The following is a 16,530-nucleotide window of genomic DNA, read 5'->3' as shown; positions in this document are numbered from 1 at the left end:
ATACTTTATTCTTAATGTGCCATTAAGATGATCAGTCTAATAATGTACTCAGTGCACATCTGCTGTTTCCTTGCTGCATCTTCTTCCACTGCAGACTCCAATTGGGAGTGTTGCCAGAGAGAATTTCTGGAGCCATGGGATCCAGTGGAGTTACCTGCAAAGCCCTACATGGCACTGTGGGACTTTGTAATCTTTTGCATTATGCCACAGTTCATTAAGAGACAAATTAGCACATGCATATTTCGAAGCATCATCTCATTTTGGTTAATTGAAAACCATCCATGTCCATAAATTGAATGGGCAATTGCCTTATCAATAAAACTCACTTTATAGAAACAGCTACCTATGAATGCAATAAAGATAATGGAAAATAAAATAAAAATCACATTTTCTATTAAGTTTCTATTAAGAAAAGGGACAGAGATAAAAATAGTGGTGTCAGCAATCACTTACAACACAGTAGCACTTCCAGAATAATTTTATTTTTTTGTAGTCCTCATAAAGTGCTGATGTTGCTTATTTTGGGGCAAAGGTTGAAACAAATATAAGACCAGCCTTTCATAATAGTGTTTATTTGGTGTTAAGGCTAACACTAGAATTCAAACAGAATTCCACATCTAGGCAGACCTTTTATTTTGTTGTGAAGCATATTTTGTCTACCTAAAATGCATACAGTGACACTTTTTGGAAGTGTTTAAGTGAATTGCAAACTTAAATTCCTGTAGTGGAAAATTTAGCAGCTTAAAAAGTTCCTTAAGTGTGTTCATACTCAACCTTATGCTTGCAATGCCCATGTTCTTCTGGGGTAAAATGCAACAACCAGCATGTGGAAGCAGGCTGAGGATAGGCAGAGGAAGCAAAGGGATCATCTTCACTTCAGCAGGTTTTGCTCCAGAATTGCAACAGGCTCTGAAAAACAAGGATTTGAGCATGGAGTGTTGGGTCAGCCCTCCTGATCTTTCTCCTTTTCTCCTCTGGCTCATTCTTTACTTACCCTTGGTGTTTTATTACACGCTACCTTCTGTCTGACAGTCCAATTTCCAGGGCAATTCTGTGACTGCGGATTTATTTACGGGCTGGTTTTGGATGTTCTTTACTGAGAGGCCAAAGCGGGAAGTGCACAAGTACTAGTTTGTCTGGGGCTTCTCACAAATCAGTACGTGCTGGACGAAGCAGTGCTGGGCAGCACGAGGTGCCTGTTTCTGGATCTGTCCTTTCAGTCACTTCCCCAAGCACCACACTTTGTTCTCCCTGTGTCCCTTCCCACACACACGCACGCGCAATCCTAAATACCCTCCACAATCTTATCATTTTTAAATTTATATAACAGCCTAGTATTGGCAATTTTTGTCTGATATTGCCACCGCAATCACATTTGCCAGAAATTTGGATTGACATGATTTTGGCATAACCATGATAGCACAATGTTACCACAACAGCACAAAGTTCTAATGGCACAACAAGGAACTGTGGAGAAATCACTTTGCTATTCCATGTTATACAGGAACTTTTTTAATCCAGGACTTCGGTTTAGTCTTGAAATGCTAATGGTGTATTCCCTCCTCACTGCACTGGAAGTTACCTTGTGTTAATTCTGTTGGCTCATTCTAACTTCTTGATATAATCTCTATAATGTTAGATGTTCTTTGTAGTTTGCATTCTAATTGACTTGAGCTACTTAGTAGAATGCTACTGGGTGAGAAATCAGGATTAAACCCAATAGAGTCTAAAGCTAATGAGATTCTAACTGCTGAGAACATGACAGTTTTTCTGTTAATAATGGAAAAAAATTCAGATCACATTTTTATTTTGTGTTCTATTTAAATGACTCAGAGTTTTGTATTGAAAAATCTTCCAAACTGTTGGCTCTAATTTTTACCTAGAGTAGTATCAGTGAAATTTCAGTTCTTGGAAATAATCTCATGTAAAATCTAACTGAATAAGATAGTTCAGTCATTTTTTACTCTGATAGTCCTGGCTAACTTGCAATATCATGATCGTACAAGATTTCTTAAAATGTGTATATATTTGAAATTTATGTAATGTTTAAATACAACTTCATTTCTAAGTAAGGAGTAAAAATTTCAGCTATTTTTTCTATTCGTAAATCCACACTTTGTAAGGAATATTTAAAATAAGTTTACAGCACCATAGAGCGTTTCAGACAAATTCACTTTTCTGTGCAAAACCTCAAAGTTCCTCTGGCATGTCAGCTTTTGGTTTCTTTTTTAATATTACTTTTACAAGCCAGTATGTACCCCAGAACTAAAAGAATTCACTGAGGAAAAAGTTGTAGATCTGATTAACTATTGTAAGACACTTTTGGCATAAGTTTGTCTTTGAGATGCTGTTTACTTTATCAAGGTTTACATGTACAAATGCAACTACTTACTGTATCATACACATTTGAATATTGCATTTTTTTCAGTAATAAACTTGGATATCTTTGAAAGCGGCTTTGATCTTTATTATTTCAAATATTCAAAGTTAATTTAAAAAAAATCGTATACTTAAAAAGTGAGTGCTAATGAGCCTTCAAACCATACTATTGCAAGGAAGTAATTTCAGGGTTGGCTCGGGCACTTATAGCAATTAAATACTCAATTAATTTGATCTCAAGGTACAGATAGAATCAGTTTTCAAATTTTTAGCCATCTATGATCTCCTGCTTTCACCAGTGACTAACAAGTTCTTAAATTTAAGCTCCTTTAGAATTTACCTGTTCTAATTCTCAGTTTTTCAACCAAAGTGGACAGGCTAGCTCTTCCCTGGAAGGGTCAGTGGGTCAGGGTATAAAGGAAATGAGAAGATAACTGTAAAAAATACTGACATGAATACTTGATCAGAATGGTAATTTCTCTGAATTCCAGTCTTGCTAGGACTTATTCTTAAATCTTGCTAAAAGACTGAACAATGAACTACTGATTAACAATTCTAGCCATCATTTGTAAGTGCACATGTTGGACTTATTAAACCCTGTGCCTGGCTCCATTACAAATACAGAAAACACTTGGGCTTAATGAGCAGCTTTAGCCGAAACGAAACTAATTTGTAAATATGAAGAAAAAATTTTTATGGTATTTCTTCAACAGCATTTGGAGAGAATGAAATTCTAGCCAACATAAATCACGGGTTTTGACATTAAATGGAAAAATTAAGATTCTCTTCTGTGGCAAACAACTTGAAAATATACTAAGTCTGTAGTGAATCCAGTGTTGCTAAACTTGTGAAATGCATGCAGAACATAATAATACTGCACTGAGCAAGTGCCTTAAATATTCAAAGCAGACTGTTACCTTCGCAGTTACAGGTCTTCGAATCAGATAACCTCCAGCTACCAGTAGAGAGGGTTTTGTCCTCCTCCATCTGACTATATAGCTTCATATTGGCGTTTGGAAACACTTCTACTCAGGAATTATTTTATGCCCTTATGCATGATAGTTAGGCTTTCTTAATACAACCTAGTCAATCATGTGAGTGGCCGTGAGATGTAAATGATGTGTGAGGAGGCTTTCTGTGATACCTGGGGATAGGACTAACCTGACCTCCCTCCTCTCCCTCCATCAGAGGGCAATTCACAGTCTCACCTTAGTGAGAGACTTCAGAAACTTCTCCAAAGTCTTATTTTATCTCAAATTCACCTTTGCACATTTGCTCTCAATGGAAGGTTACTGAACAGAGCATGTGATATAGATGTAGTGCAGCTGCTTCAAGGAGGGAGCTCCCACAACCAGATTTATTAAACATTTCTTCCAAAACAGCAGCGCTTCCAAAATCCCATTGTCCGATCATTTCCCAGGTCTGCCAAGAAATTAATAAATAAAAATCTGGCCTTTATTGTTATAGAGAGCAATTGTTCCCTCTTGGTCACCTACAAGCCAGTAAATGCAATAAAAAAAGTTCATAATTTCTGAAGCTGGAGAACTAAAGTTGGGTTAAATGTCCCCTGTCCCTCGGCTTCTAGAGGCGAGATTCTCTGCTCATATTTGTATAGGATTTTTCCTCGGGATTGTAACCAGAGATCTGGCAATGGGTTTCTTTGTTGATACTATTCTTGAAGGCTTTATTTGCAGTAACTTTAGGCAGTTTTTTCTCAAAGTCAATCTGAAAAAAAAGAAAGAAAATACCCCTGTAGTTTGAAGCCTGTATTCACTGCTTTTTTCCCCTTTGATTGAAGGAAAATTGTTAGAACAGTGCAAGAAGACAAGATATTCGTTCTGTATGCCTTTTTAATGAGCTACAAAGACTCGAGACACCTGAAGAACAGCCAGTGCTGTTGCTGTGGAGGAGGAGGAGGTGAAGGTGGGAAGGAGCAGCCCAGGTGCTGGTGGTTGCAGCCTGCCTGGTTGCTACTCTTTGGTTCTGCTCTGGAGAGGAGAAGCCCCAGAGGCTCTGAAGGTGGAGCTGGCAGCAACAAGAAGTCATATAAGTGCTTAAGTCTTCCCCTCTGTGCTCAGAGGAGGTGATAGCTTGGTGAACTCCTCTCTATGGTTTAAAGTGCGGTTTTGTCCCCGCTTGGCTGCTGGAGCAGGGAGGGCAAGGAGAGGGAGGTCAGACCCCATTTCATGGGCTGTTTGTCTCTGGAGAACCTGGGTCCCCATGTGTGATGCAAACAGGAAAAATAAGTAACTTATTACTGACCAGGCTTCGGCTGATCTCATTTCCAGTCTGCAGTGCCTAAGCAGCACCCTTTTTGTAAGTTCAGAAGCGATTGCTGAGAGCTGTTTGGTTCTCTGCTTAGCACTTGCCCTCGTGTAGGTACATGCACGTGTTCCTGCTGCTCCCGGGCCACAGCAGGGCTGAGCTGGTTGGTTCAGGTACTCACCTCCAGGCTGTCGTGCCGCACGCCACACCAGAGGAGAGTTTTGAGTCTTTCGGACCAAAAGAAAAGCAGGTTGCAGACTGGCTTAATTAACACTGGTGGGATATCTTCTCCTTTAGTAGGTCCTGAAAAAAACCAAAAAAAGATACATGAGTCTATAGATAGGTATGAGCCTTGGGAGCCTCAGACTGTGAGGTGGGGGAGCAGGATCAGAGCCTGCTGCCCTCTCCTCCTGGGTCCGTGTCTCACAGGCTGGATTTTTAAAAGCTTTTTTAACAGCTAGGTCAGATTTTTGTGCAAAAGCATATTTGTTTTATATAAATATATATATTTATATGTTTATATAGAACACCCACCTGTTATGTAGCTTATCAACAACCCTATGATGGCACATCCCAGGCAGCCAATGGCACTGAAGTACAGGTAGGACAGGGAGTACCAGGTGTCTGCCAGCAAAGGCCTGTGAAGAGGTGACAAAAGCAGCTCGTAAAGGGCAACGAGTGTATTTAAGTTGTCTCCTGGCTGTGCCAGCAAAATGCAGCTCATACTGCAGTTACTCTGCGCTCCCAGCCTGCTCCCTGCTGGGGCTGTACTCTGTGCCAAAATGCAGGCTCAGGTGGTAGCAGTACCTCTCTGGAGCTGCCGTGGGAGCCGCTGTCGTCAGCGACGCGGTGCCGTTCGCCAGCGTGCAGTTGAGGGTCGACAGTTGCAGAGGGATGGACTTCGTTGGTGGTGCAGGGTAAATGAAAGAACCAGTACCAGCCCAAAAAGCCAAGGTGATCCCAGCTAAGAGGCCTCCAAGAGCACCCTTGGCAAGTGTAGAAAGAGGCTGTTAAAGGTGATTCGCCAAAAGTGCTTTTCTGTGAACATGGGTTAGGCAGGAGTAGGTGATGGTGGTTTAGTCTATGTCAGTGTAAATAAATTCTGTTCTCTTGACCAAGGAACAAAATGTGGTCGTTTGAGGCCCTCTAGGTATAAAAGTTGAAGCAAAACTGTGATCAGAGCTGTGATAGAGATTTTAGTTTTACTTCTGGTAACTGTGATGGGAGTGCTGATGGGGCAATATGGAATGAGTTCATGTGTTTTGAGTGAGATAGCAAAGGCAGAGCAACTGACACAATTCTTTGTGTCCCGAGGCTGGGGTGAGTACTGAATATTTTTTTCTTCTTAGTGAAACTTAAAACCAAAAATAATTAAAAAAAACCCCCTCATGTGGATCTAATCACCAATTATTCCACAGCTGGGTAGACTTAAATTGAAAAAGATAAATTCAGACAGGGAAAAGGCACAACTAAACAGATCTTAGATCCTGAGGCTCTAAATCTGAAAAGCAACCCAAATTAAAAACCCAAACAATTTTCAAGATGGAGTTTTAACCAAACAACACCAAGAGATTTTCTTTTAGATCAGGATTTTTTTTAACCTTACCTTCCAGTTAGCACAAGGAAACACAATTCCCAGTGTAAATAATCCCAGCATGGGCCCCCCACACATCCCGTGGATGGAGAGGGAAGCCTGTGGGTGCAGAGAAGAGAGGGGAGTTCAGGGCAGCAGTTGAGCAGAGCATGCACAATTCTGATTTTTGTCTGTAATTTTGAGTGGGAAAATGACGAGGGAGAAGGGATAAGCAGTGATTTCAAGGCACAGTTAAAGAGAATCACACTCAGTACCGTTTCCTAGCAGTGAGTAAAAAATGGAGTTAGGGGATTTATGATCTTTTTTTCCTAGTTATTCCTCTTGTCAGAGGGTCCACTGAAACGGTTTAGGCAATGTAGCAGCCCTCAGAGCTGGCAGCCTTATTTGTTCAGTTCACTGCATTTCTGTTCATTCCTGTTCTGTTCATTGCATTTCTGAAGCAAGAAATACCTGCACGACTCCTCCCATCAGCGACGCTGCTGCAGCCATGGAAGTGCACAGGACGCCGTATAAAACACCTGGGAAAGATCAGGTAATGAGGTTCTCAGTGCTGGACAACAGTGGGGACAGTTTCTAATTCAGTAGTGTCTGAGGTGACCAGGCAGCACTGGGGGAATTTGCACTTTGGGTTTGATGTTTAGAGTGGACCATTAAGCACCCAGCAGTGTCTTGTGTGAAGTCTTGTTGGGTTTTTGGCTGATTGATTTTTCTTACAAAGCAGAGCAATGGCAATGAAATTAATTTAGGAGTTATGCCTCATGTAGAAATATTTCTATTGCCTTTAAATATCACTTTTAAAATAATCTAGTAATGAGTTGAGAAATGATGGTTTTCTTCCTTTGACACCAGTTTTAACTTTGTGGTAGGCAGAACTCTCAAGTAAAGCCAACTTAAATGGTCTAGCACACCTTGGTAAAAATTCTAGGCACAGAGTGAAAAAAACTAAGTAGTAAGTGGAAAAACAGAAATGGAGAAGGCTAGAAGCAGTTACAGAGATACAAAAGATATTGGCTTGGCCCTTCAGCGATGTTTATGAACATTAATAAAATGCTTATGATATTATGGTTATGATATGAATGCAATAATTGTAAAAAGTATCCTAAAAATTCAAATCACTTTGGATGCTTGCTATGTTGATGATCTGGGTTTTTTAAATTTTTTAAATTTAAGCTGAATAACCTGCTTATACAATAACTCTAAGCTTGAATAGAAATTACTTATTGTATTGCTCTAAAAGAATATGCAATACTACTATAGATTAATGTGGTAATAACTACATTGATATTCTTTCTGTGTCATAAAGAGTGTTTTCCAAAATTTTCAGTAGACCAAACTTTTCCAAGGATTTTGAGTAGTTGTTGATGCTAGCCTATGTTTGTTCCAGTACCATACAGTGCTGGTACTTCATGTTGTTGAAGAATCAGGCTGACATTCACCTTGGGAGTTTCTAAAGGGTTGCATTCCTGTGGAGGTTACTAAAGCACAAGTGTTTCTGAGGGAATGTCTTTACACAGTGCCCTTTGCTGCTGAAAAATGGAACCCCTCTAGGGTACCTACATAAGCCTTTGCTGATCCACGTGCTCATCTTCTCGGAGAGGTTTGGGAAACCTTTCTTGACCAAGTCTTCAAAGGTAACAGTTGCTAAAGCATTGATGCTGGCTGCTACAGTGCTGTAGAAAGGGAGAAGGATGGTAAGTAAATAGAAAGCAGTGTAATCTGAAATCCAATTGTATATATAAAGAAATGCTTCCTCTTGTTCAGCACTAATGCTCCTCAAGAACTGTATGTTTTGTGGTGTTTTTCATGTGTGCTGCTGTAGCTGGGGAGGTTTCTGTTACCTCTGCAATTGCGGAGGGCTCTGCTTCATGCTGGCATGGAACGAGACAGAAACTCATCCTATTTACAAATCTGTAAAGACCTTCAAAATATAGATGTCCCAGAATTAAAACTTTACTCTCTTATGAACTGAAATGTGTGCAGTTACCACTAGTGCTACCCTGGTCCTTCATGAATGACCTGGCTTTAAGCTAGGGGAATGAACCCATATTTGGTGAATACAGTCACAGATAGACTTGCTGAGAAGATTTATATCCTGACTGTGATATTGTGGCAGTTAGCTTAGGTAAAGACAATTTCGCCATGAGCAGCTCAGTTTTATTTTGTCTGCATTGATAATATTATTCTAAAACCTATTTGGGATATAAAGATACTGGTGAAGTGGAGCTAGACTGTGTCATAAATGTAATCACAGAATCTTTTAGGTTGGAAAAGATCTCTAAAATCATGGAGACCAACCATTAACCCAGCACTGCTGAGTCCACCACAAACCATGTCCCTAGTGTCTATATGTCTTTTAAATCCCCCCCCCCCTTTTCAAATACCCCCAGGGATGTAATGTAATTCAGTAAAGCACTAGTGCTGCTTCCTAGAATGTTCTAAGAAAAACAGCTGGGCTTTTTTTTAGGGTTTCATGTTTTAACCTCATTCTTCTTAGAAATCATCCTACACAGCTAAAATGTCATTTCAAATTCACAGACCTTAGTGTTCCACTGAATGCACAGGCAACAAACAGTCCCGGGACTCCTGGCATCGAAGAAAAAATGTCCATGACAAAGTAGGGCATGAGCTGGGGTAGAAGGAGCACGAGAGCAACACAAGAAATTAATTAAGGTTTTCCTGGGTAATGGAAGAAAAGTAGCTGTTTCTGGGCATGTTGCTAAATTCTGGCATTATCTCAAATAACATGGTGTCAGATTTTGAGCAAAGGGGATGTCTTTTGGTAAAAATGCCCATTTGGATTAGCACTGCAGAAGTGCCAGAATAGGTATTATTGTAGCCCTGATTTGGCAACCAGCCTGAGTGCTGAAAGGACATAAAGCATTACACAAAATTTAAACTGTCCTGATATATGCTATATCTGGGCCCAAAGCAGCTCCTAATTATAGTAATGGACATCTGTACCTGATCAGGAGCTGAAATGAAATCAGCAGTCCAAGGGTCACAACTCTTGTAATGAGAATACATCACCAATCCACAAAATACTGCACACGCTAGGACTGTCCAAAGTCCCAATAAATTCAGGTAGAGTGCCCTAGAGCAAAGGCGAGAAACTGTTTAATGCAAAATAACAAAAAAGCTGTTACAAGTTATTTATTCCAAACCTTTTAGGGAGATGCCTTAATTACAGCCGGTTATCTAATTCAAAGCTGGCTGTATAATTCAAAGCAAGAGTTTAAAAAAACATGGAGAATTACAACATCATTATGCTATAGGGCAAGGATAATGTTTCCAGGTAACTTTGTACAGCTGGAAGAGACCAGTATCCTCTGTGCAGAATGGGCTGCACTGAGCACTGGGTCTTCACTCCTGTCCACTGTAAGAGCAGATTTTTGCCTGTTGGGAGTTGTTGTTGCTGTTCACCCGTTAAGGCACATAGAATACTTTTTTGGATGGATTCTGTCATGTTTCACCATGTGAAGTAACAGTCTCCATTGTTGTTCACCATCCCATGGAAAGGGTGTGGGTGACAGCACCTGCTGGGAAGGTTGTGTGGCTGCTGTTCAGCAGGCCTGCAGGTCCTGAGAGCTGCCAGATTTTACAGAGCCCACACTGTGTTTGAACATCACCTTATGCAAGGTCTCTTGCTAAGGCCGGTTCAGACCTGGGACCCAAAAGTCTTTCCCAACTTCTTACTAGTGATGTTCTCACTGGTGTGACTTATAAATGTTTTTCAGACAATGAATTTTCTGCAGGATAAATTCATATAGACACAGATGACCTCAAGAAAAATTAGCATGTTTGCAGCCAGCAAAAAGGCTAACTGTTTGAAGAAGGAAAAAAGTAAGAACCTTTATGCTTTAGCCATGTGTGCAAGCAATTAGTGCTAGGTGTGTGAAAAAAATCTGGTTGTTTAGTAAAACATGCTACTGCTGAAGTTGATTCTGATTATTTTTATGCCTTAGAATTTTAATAAATTATTGATTTTATTTTATTTAGATAATACCTTGTGCTGTAGCACCCCACAAAATCAATAAGCACTTTTAATACAACTTTAACACAATTGCAATTAGTACACTTTTACAATTAAGCTGTAGATAGCACAATTTCTGTGTGGGCATCTTTGCCATACTCTGCTTCTGGGGATTAATTTGGCTGACCACAAATTGATAAACTGCAACAGATAGATAGCTATCTCTTTTTCTTTCTGCATTTACTTAAGTCAATTAGAGCAAGGGGTAGTAAGACTGTCAGAGCAAAATTAGCTTGCTACCACCTAATGGGATCCCAATTTTTACTTAGCATAGCTGACAAACTTAGTGTAATTCCACATCAGTATGCTTGATGGCAGGAATAGGTTAAGGACAGGCAGCTTACAGTTTAGCGTGCTTTTCCGATTTGCAAGAAATGCATCTCTGTATCGTGGACTGATTGACTCCATAGATCCCTAGCCATGTAAATGTTCCCCCAATAACTATTGTCCAGATGGTATGTCGTCTCAAGGGATCAGCATCGAAGCTAGAAGAAAGAAAGAAGCAATTTAGTTTGCTTATTTAAACATTTATTAGCAAGAGGTAGGTGGTTTTTTTCACATCTGGCATGTCCTGCCATCTGAATCAGAAATCCTGCATTGGCAATGCTGTCCTCCAGCACAGACAACATTTGATGTGTTTAGGTTTGGAAGTTTTGTCACTTTTATATTGGAACACATTTTTTTTCACATCAGGATAAACAAATATTATTCAGATTCAGTCAGAGGACCAATTAATTAAATCAATCACATTTATGAGGCTGCTTATGCCCAAATATCAGGTCTGCATCATATTGAAGCAACAGACCTACAAGCCATCCTGCCTGGAACACTGTCCTCTGCTAGGAACAAGGTCACTTAGCAAACTCTAAAAAAATCCAGCAAACCCTTAATAACACATCATGATGACTTAAATTCCCTTACAGAAATTGCTTCAGCTGCAGTGTTATCTCTTGTACAATGAAATTCCATTACTCAGTAAATCTAACTGGTACAAGCATATCTTTCTGTCTTAAATCTGTCATCTTTGCAGTTCTCCTTATCTTGGTAGGTACAGCAGATAACATTTGACCTTGCTGCTGGATTCTGTCAGTGACTTGCCTTGATTAATGAACTTTTTAGTCAATGCCCCAAACAGCCAAAAGAAGGTCAGATTTCTATGCCAGTGCACCATTGCTAGCTGCTGTGGTGAGTGCATGTAAAACAAAGTGCTAATTTTAAGAAAGAAAATGAAAGATATATACAGTTGGAAGGAATAATTTGGCTTCATTTGTAGCTACACAAAAAAAAAATAAATAAAAAAGGCAGAGTTCCCCTTCAGTTCAGCAGAGCTTTGATTTCTTGAAAGAGTTAAGCTCTCCCGAGGGCCAACTGCATTGCCAGGAGCTGAAGAAATGAGGAATGGATGTCTCTGAATCACCAAGGTTCACAGAATCACAGAATATGCTGAGTTGCAAGGGACCCACAGGGATCATTGAGTCCAACCCTTAGCCCTGCACAGGACCATCCCCAAGAGTTACACTATGTTTTTGGCTTAGTGAGGGTAGGGTTTCTAAACATTAAATATTCAAAAAGGGGAAGTATTGCACCACTTGTTTCTTACTCAAATATGTTTAGTCGTGATCCTTCGTGGGCATCTTCCCAGACTTTGGTTGGTCCACCATTCAGACTAGTTCCTCGAATCAAAACCGTCAGAAAGCCAGCCACCATGACAATCATTTGAAATGCATCTGTCCAGACAACAGCTTTTAATCCTCCCTAAAACGAAGAGAAACTGTATGCCCCCAATCTTCTTTCCTGTTGCTTGAGTACTGCAAAATGTAGAAAGACTCCTTATTTCAACAGCTCACGAGCTGTATGCACAGCACCCAGCAAATCAGGACTCTTTGCGTTCTCCCATGAAGGGTGTATTTTTGCAGGTCAGAAAATTCCACAGCCTAAATAGTTTGTCCACAGGCATGTGAGAAGACCTGACTTACAGTCACATGCTTTTTTTATGCCTTCTTTATATGCATTTGAAGAACGTATCACAGGGCAAAAATGAGGGAGTTCTGGCCTGTTCATACATCCTGTCTCACTCCGTGTGTTCTCAGAGCCCGCTGGTGCACAGTTAGCCTCACACAGGAAAACAGCCCCAGAAAGTTTGCCATTCAGCTTTCTTCCATAGCTACTTTGATATTTGATCAAATATGTACTGTAGCAACATAATAAGTGATTTCAACAAGAGTGGACTGAAATATTGAAAAAATTAATTAGTGGTAACGAGAACAGGAACTAGGTTGTATCCTGAGCCCCAGGACTCTGCTACTTCACTGCCATGTTTATCTATTTTGGAATTTGGAGTCTCATGTTGCTTCCACTCAGAAGCAAAGCTTTCCATGACCTGTTGGTTGTCCTTCCTAGGTTTCATTGCTCTGTTCTTGATCTGGGGTAACACCAGAGGCACATTTTTCGTTACAGAGTTTTTCAGCCTATAACTTGTAAAAGATAAGAATCAAGTCTTATCAAAAGATTTAGTATGACAGGGGAAGGTTATCGCCTCCTTATCTGGACTCTGCCTCAAGCTGTCTTGTTTAAACCTTGCAACATACAGCAGAGGATTAGACAGGATTTTTTTTCTCCAAATAGACTTATTTATACCACATAGTGTAGAAGAAATTTATCTCTGTGTTCTCCAACTTTAAACTTCAGTCAGACTGTATGTGGCAGACACCCTTCTGCCATAGTCTGTCATGTTTAAAGGGTGGTTGAATTAACCATTTGTGTTCCAGCTGTTCAGTAAGGCCTGTTACATACCAGAGTGCAATAGAAAGTGCAGACAATTCCTGTTGCAGCTACAGAGCCCCAGAGATCAAATCCAGTGACTGCAAAACCAAAGAAAACCAAATCATTAGAGAAATCTGAATAGTAACAGTAGAGCTCTAATCCTTTAGCTTTAGAATGATAGGAGTAATTATTAATTTTAATCTTTTGTGTCTACTAGGAGCTTTGCTGGATTGTTCAAGTTTCTTAGAACTTCTGGATATTGTTATGCATTGTTGTCCTCTTTCAAATTGGAATTAACTAACTTTCAAGCAAAAGTAACATGTAAGAAGAATACTTGCATAAAGAAAAAGTGTCATTCTGATGGGACACAGCATTATAAGCAATGCTTCCCTTCTGTTCCCTAGACCGGAACTTTTTCTGAGAAACCAAGTTGTTCAGAGAATCCCAAAGAATCCTAAGACAAAAACACCCAAGCCCTAAGTAAATTCCATTTCCTGCAACTAGGAACAGTTTGATGCTAAAATGTGCTTCAGTAAAACGATTTTTTTTGTTCCTTTTGCCTCATAAAGTTCCTTTACACAAGACACACAAATTTTGGGTTGGCTGATCTTGAAATCTCTCCCACAAGGCACAGCTGATGAGAGCAAATATATTTTTAAAGGTTCTCTTATTAGCAAAGTTAGTATGGCATAATAATGAATTTAAACTCTCACATGGAATTCCTTTGCACACCAGAGGAAGGAAGTTTGGTGCTGTGTGAGAGGAGGGATTGGACAAACCGGCTGCAACTCAGATGATGAACAATGAAAGCAGCCTCACAATCTCTTCTCAGTCAGTTTGGGTGAAATCAGGATTTGGGTCATGATGATTCCTTGTGCCCTATGGCAGTAAAATCACTGATCCCACCTGTGGTGATGGGTGCTGTATGCCTAGCTTGCAAACATTATTTGAATAAGTCTGTAGACAGAAAGCAGCACAGCACTGAGCTCCGGCTACATGGAAAGGAGTTACTCCCACGGAAATCGGAACACAGGAGACAGCGAAGGGGGGAGTCAAAGTACAGAATATGGTCTTGGATCATCAGCTTGTACTGTGAACTTTGTCAGGATGTTGGGAAACTGTTTGCTGCGAACCTCTTCAGGTGGTTACTGAGTGGAAAGGACAGCAGAGCAGCATCAGTGAGGCTCCTACTAATGTACGGGTGTGAGAGGGGTCTGGGGGGTCAGAAAGGCAGAGATGTGAGGTGGAGGCAAAACCTGCTTACAGAACTTTTGAGGAGAGTTGGGTTTTTGTGTTATTTATCAATTTTCCTCACTTCATTTACTCTGATTGCCTTGTGGTGTGGTTATTTGGGGTGGCAGTGTAGTGCAGCATGGGAACTCACCTTGGTTGAGTGCCAGTGATGGAGCATAGACCACTATTCCTGTGTAGAGGATCTGAAGGAGAAAAAGTCCATTAAAAAGTCATGTATTTGAATGCTCAGTGATAAGGCTTCTATTTAGAGTGGGGCTCTGAGCAAAACACTGGATCTAGGATGTTCTTTAGGTCTGCCTGTGTTGTATATGTCTTTCTGTTTCAGCCCTTACAAAATAAAAATCTTTGGTTTAATTCCTTTCTGAGGGAAGGGCAATTACCTGTCTTGGTATTACTTATTTCACCTATTACTAAGATGACTAGATGACAAAATATTATCACCAAATAGAAAGAGAGTATCTGCAGAAAACATGAAGAGTGATACAGAAATAAGTTGCGTGGATCTCAGAAATTAAATTTTAATTTTTCCCTTCAATCCTTTCAAGTAACTGACTTAACGCCCTTCACATGTAAGTTCTATCAGAACTCATGGAGAAACAAAACATAAGTAGCATTCAAATCTATTGCTGAAGGTTTGGAAATTAATAAAATGGAAATCATGCAAAAAGAAATGTCTCCCAATATCCCACAACACAACCATTCTTTCATTTTAGCATTCATAGTCCAAGTGAAAAAAACTAAGAAAAAAAGAGTAATGTCATTAAAACATCTCATTCTAAAAAATGTGCCCTCTGAGACTACTCTGTGAAAATCAATGTTGAGTGAAACTAGCATTAAAATGAGTCAATGTTTTCTTACCGTCTGCAGGATGTAGATCAACGTTGCAGCAAGGCGGACAATCTTGTTAAATCTTAACTCCAAATACTAAGAAAAAGAGTAATTTCAGTAAATTGCACATGTAGCATCTGTGACACAGACGCTGTTTGCCCCAAGTTAACACCTTGCCATGCAAGTAAAATCACTGGCAGCTGGCACTGCTGTTACGAGTGATAAGGAGAGCAGGACTGTCCTTACACATAGGGATAATTGCATTTAAGAAGTCTTCTCATCTGTACCACGTACTTGAAGTTCTAGTTGGGTTGCAGTAATAGGTACCTTCTCTGTATCAGGAATAACTGGAAGAGCCCAAGGGCTACAAAGGAGGGAAATTTAAACTTCAAATGAAAGTGTGTTCCAGCTATACAGTGAGGAAACTTAAGCTCATCTCTAGCAGAAACAGCATTGTTTGACTCCAGTACTGGCAAAAGTGGAGGTGGAGCAGATGGTGAAGCAGCAACGTGGAGTTTCCTAGTGCATGAGCTAAGCTGGCTTTCTCACTTGCTCTGCCTCAGCCTAAAGCCAAATCTGCACATCACCAATGTGAAAAGACAAGGGAGGGGATCTTATGGACTTCCAGGTGGATGTAGAGAGGTGTTCCCAATTACCACACAGCTGCAGAGGTGAGCAGATGTCTAGACCCAAAAGCCCAGATTTTAAGCCTGAATCACCACCTGGAATCTCTCTGTGGAGTCTCTGTAAAATCTCTCTGCCCCTGTGACAGCCTCCATGCAGCCTGCCCTGGGCTGGGTTTCTCCTTGGGCCATAGTCCCATATCCCCAGCAGATACCTGGCATGGACTGTACAAGTCTTCTCTCTTTTACAAGTCTCCAGGCTATGCACTATGTATTATTGCCAAAGCATCTTCTTTCTTACTAATTTTGTTTGTGCTTGTCTTGTGTTTCTTGCATAATAAACCCCATGGTCTCCCATACAAATACATAGCTAGTTTATGTAACTTGACCTGTTTCTAAAAATAATTCATCTTTCCAGCATATTTGAAGGGTCTCTCTTACTACAACGACACCTTTGGTGTTTCAGATGACAAAAGTAATTAATTCTCTGATCTTGGATGAAAATCACCCAGAAAATGCAACCACTTGCAGCAATGGTCAATTTTACTCTTTTCCAACCTAAAAATATTTCCAAATACCCAGGCAGATCTGCTTGACCAAAGCCCTTCCTTGGGCTCGGGCTCAGAGAACATGAGCAGCCTTTCTGTTTTCAGGAAGCTCCTTGTGAACTAACCCAACTTTCTTCATCCAATTCTTGCTCAGTTCAAACTGCCCACAAACAAGAGCAACTAAATTTGCAGCAGTTGATTAAAGTAAGTAAGAGGCTATCCCAAATGGTCAGTGGTTGCCCTGTA

The 16,530-nt window shown here is 40.3% G+C and overlaps 1 protein-coding gene and 1 long non-coding RNA gene across 2 annotated transcripts; both read right to left on the bottom strand.

Moving 5' to 3' along the window:
• Positions 1-464: 464 nt before the first annotated feature.
• Positions 465-1,802, bottom strand: LOC108503223. Its single transcript, XR_001876767.1, has 2 exons — positions 995-1,802; positions 465-909 (listed from the first exon to the last, which is right to left on the bottom strand). It is a non-coding gene; the product is annotated as an uncharacterized LOC108503223 (long non-coding RNA).
• A 1,906-nt stretch (positions 1,803-3,708) lies between these two features.
• Positions 3,709-15,928, bottom strand: SLC5A12 (solute carrier family 5 member 12). The gene is made up of 15 exons (XM_017826972.1): positions 15,836-15,928; positions 15,144-15,209; positions 14,416-14,467; positions 13,062-13,129; positions 11,869-12,023; positions 10,613-10,753; positions 9,200-9,329; positions 8,776-8,864; positions 7,796-7,908; positions 6,689-6,756; positions 6,251-6,337; positions 5,452-5,630; positions 5,179-5,282; positions 4,826-4,947; positions 3,709-4,104 (listed from the first exon to the last, which is right to left on the bottom strand). The coding sequence occupies exons 1-15, from the start codon at positions 15,926-15,928 to the stop codon at positions 3,961-3,963; spliced, it is 1,611 nt and encodes a 536-aa protein (XP_017682461.1). The 3' UTR covers positions 3,709-3,960.
• Between the last annotated feature and the right edge of the window lie 602 nt (positions 15,929-16,530).

The sequence above is a fragment of the Lepidothrix coronata genome, unplaced genomic scaffold, assembly GCF_001604755.1.
Source record: "Lepidothrix coronata isolate B3197 unplaced genomic scaffold, Lepidothrix_coronata-1.0 Scaffold133, whole genome shotgun sequence".
NCBI classification, from domain to species: Eukaryota; Metazoa; Chordata; class Aves; order Passeriformes; family Pipridae; genus Lepidothrix; species Lepidothrix coronata.
This window is presented reverse-complemented; position numbering and strand designations above follow the sequence as displayed.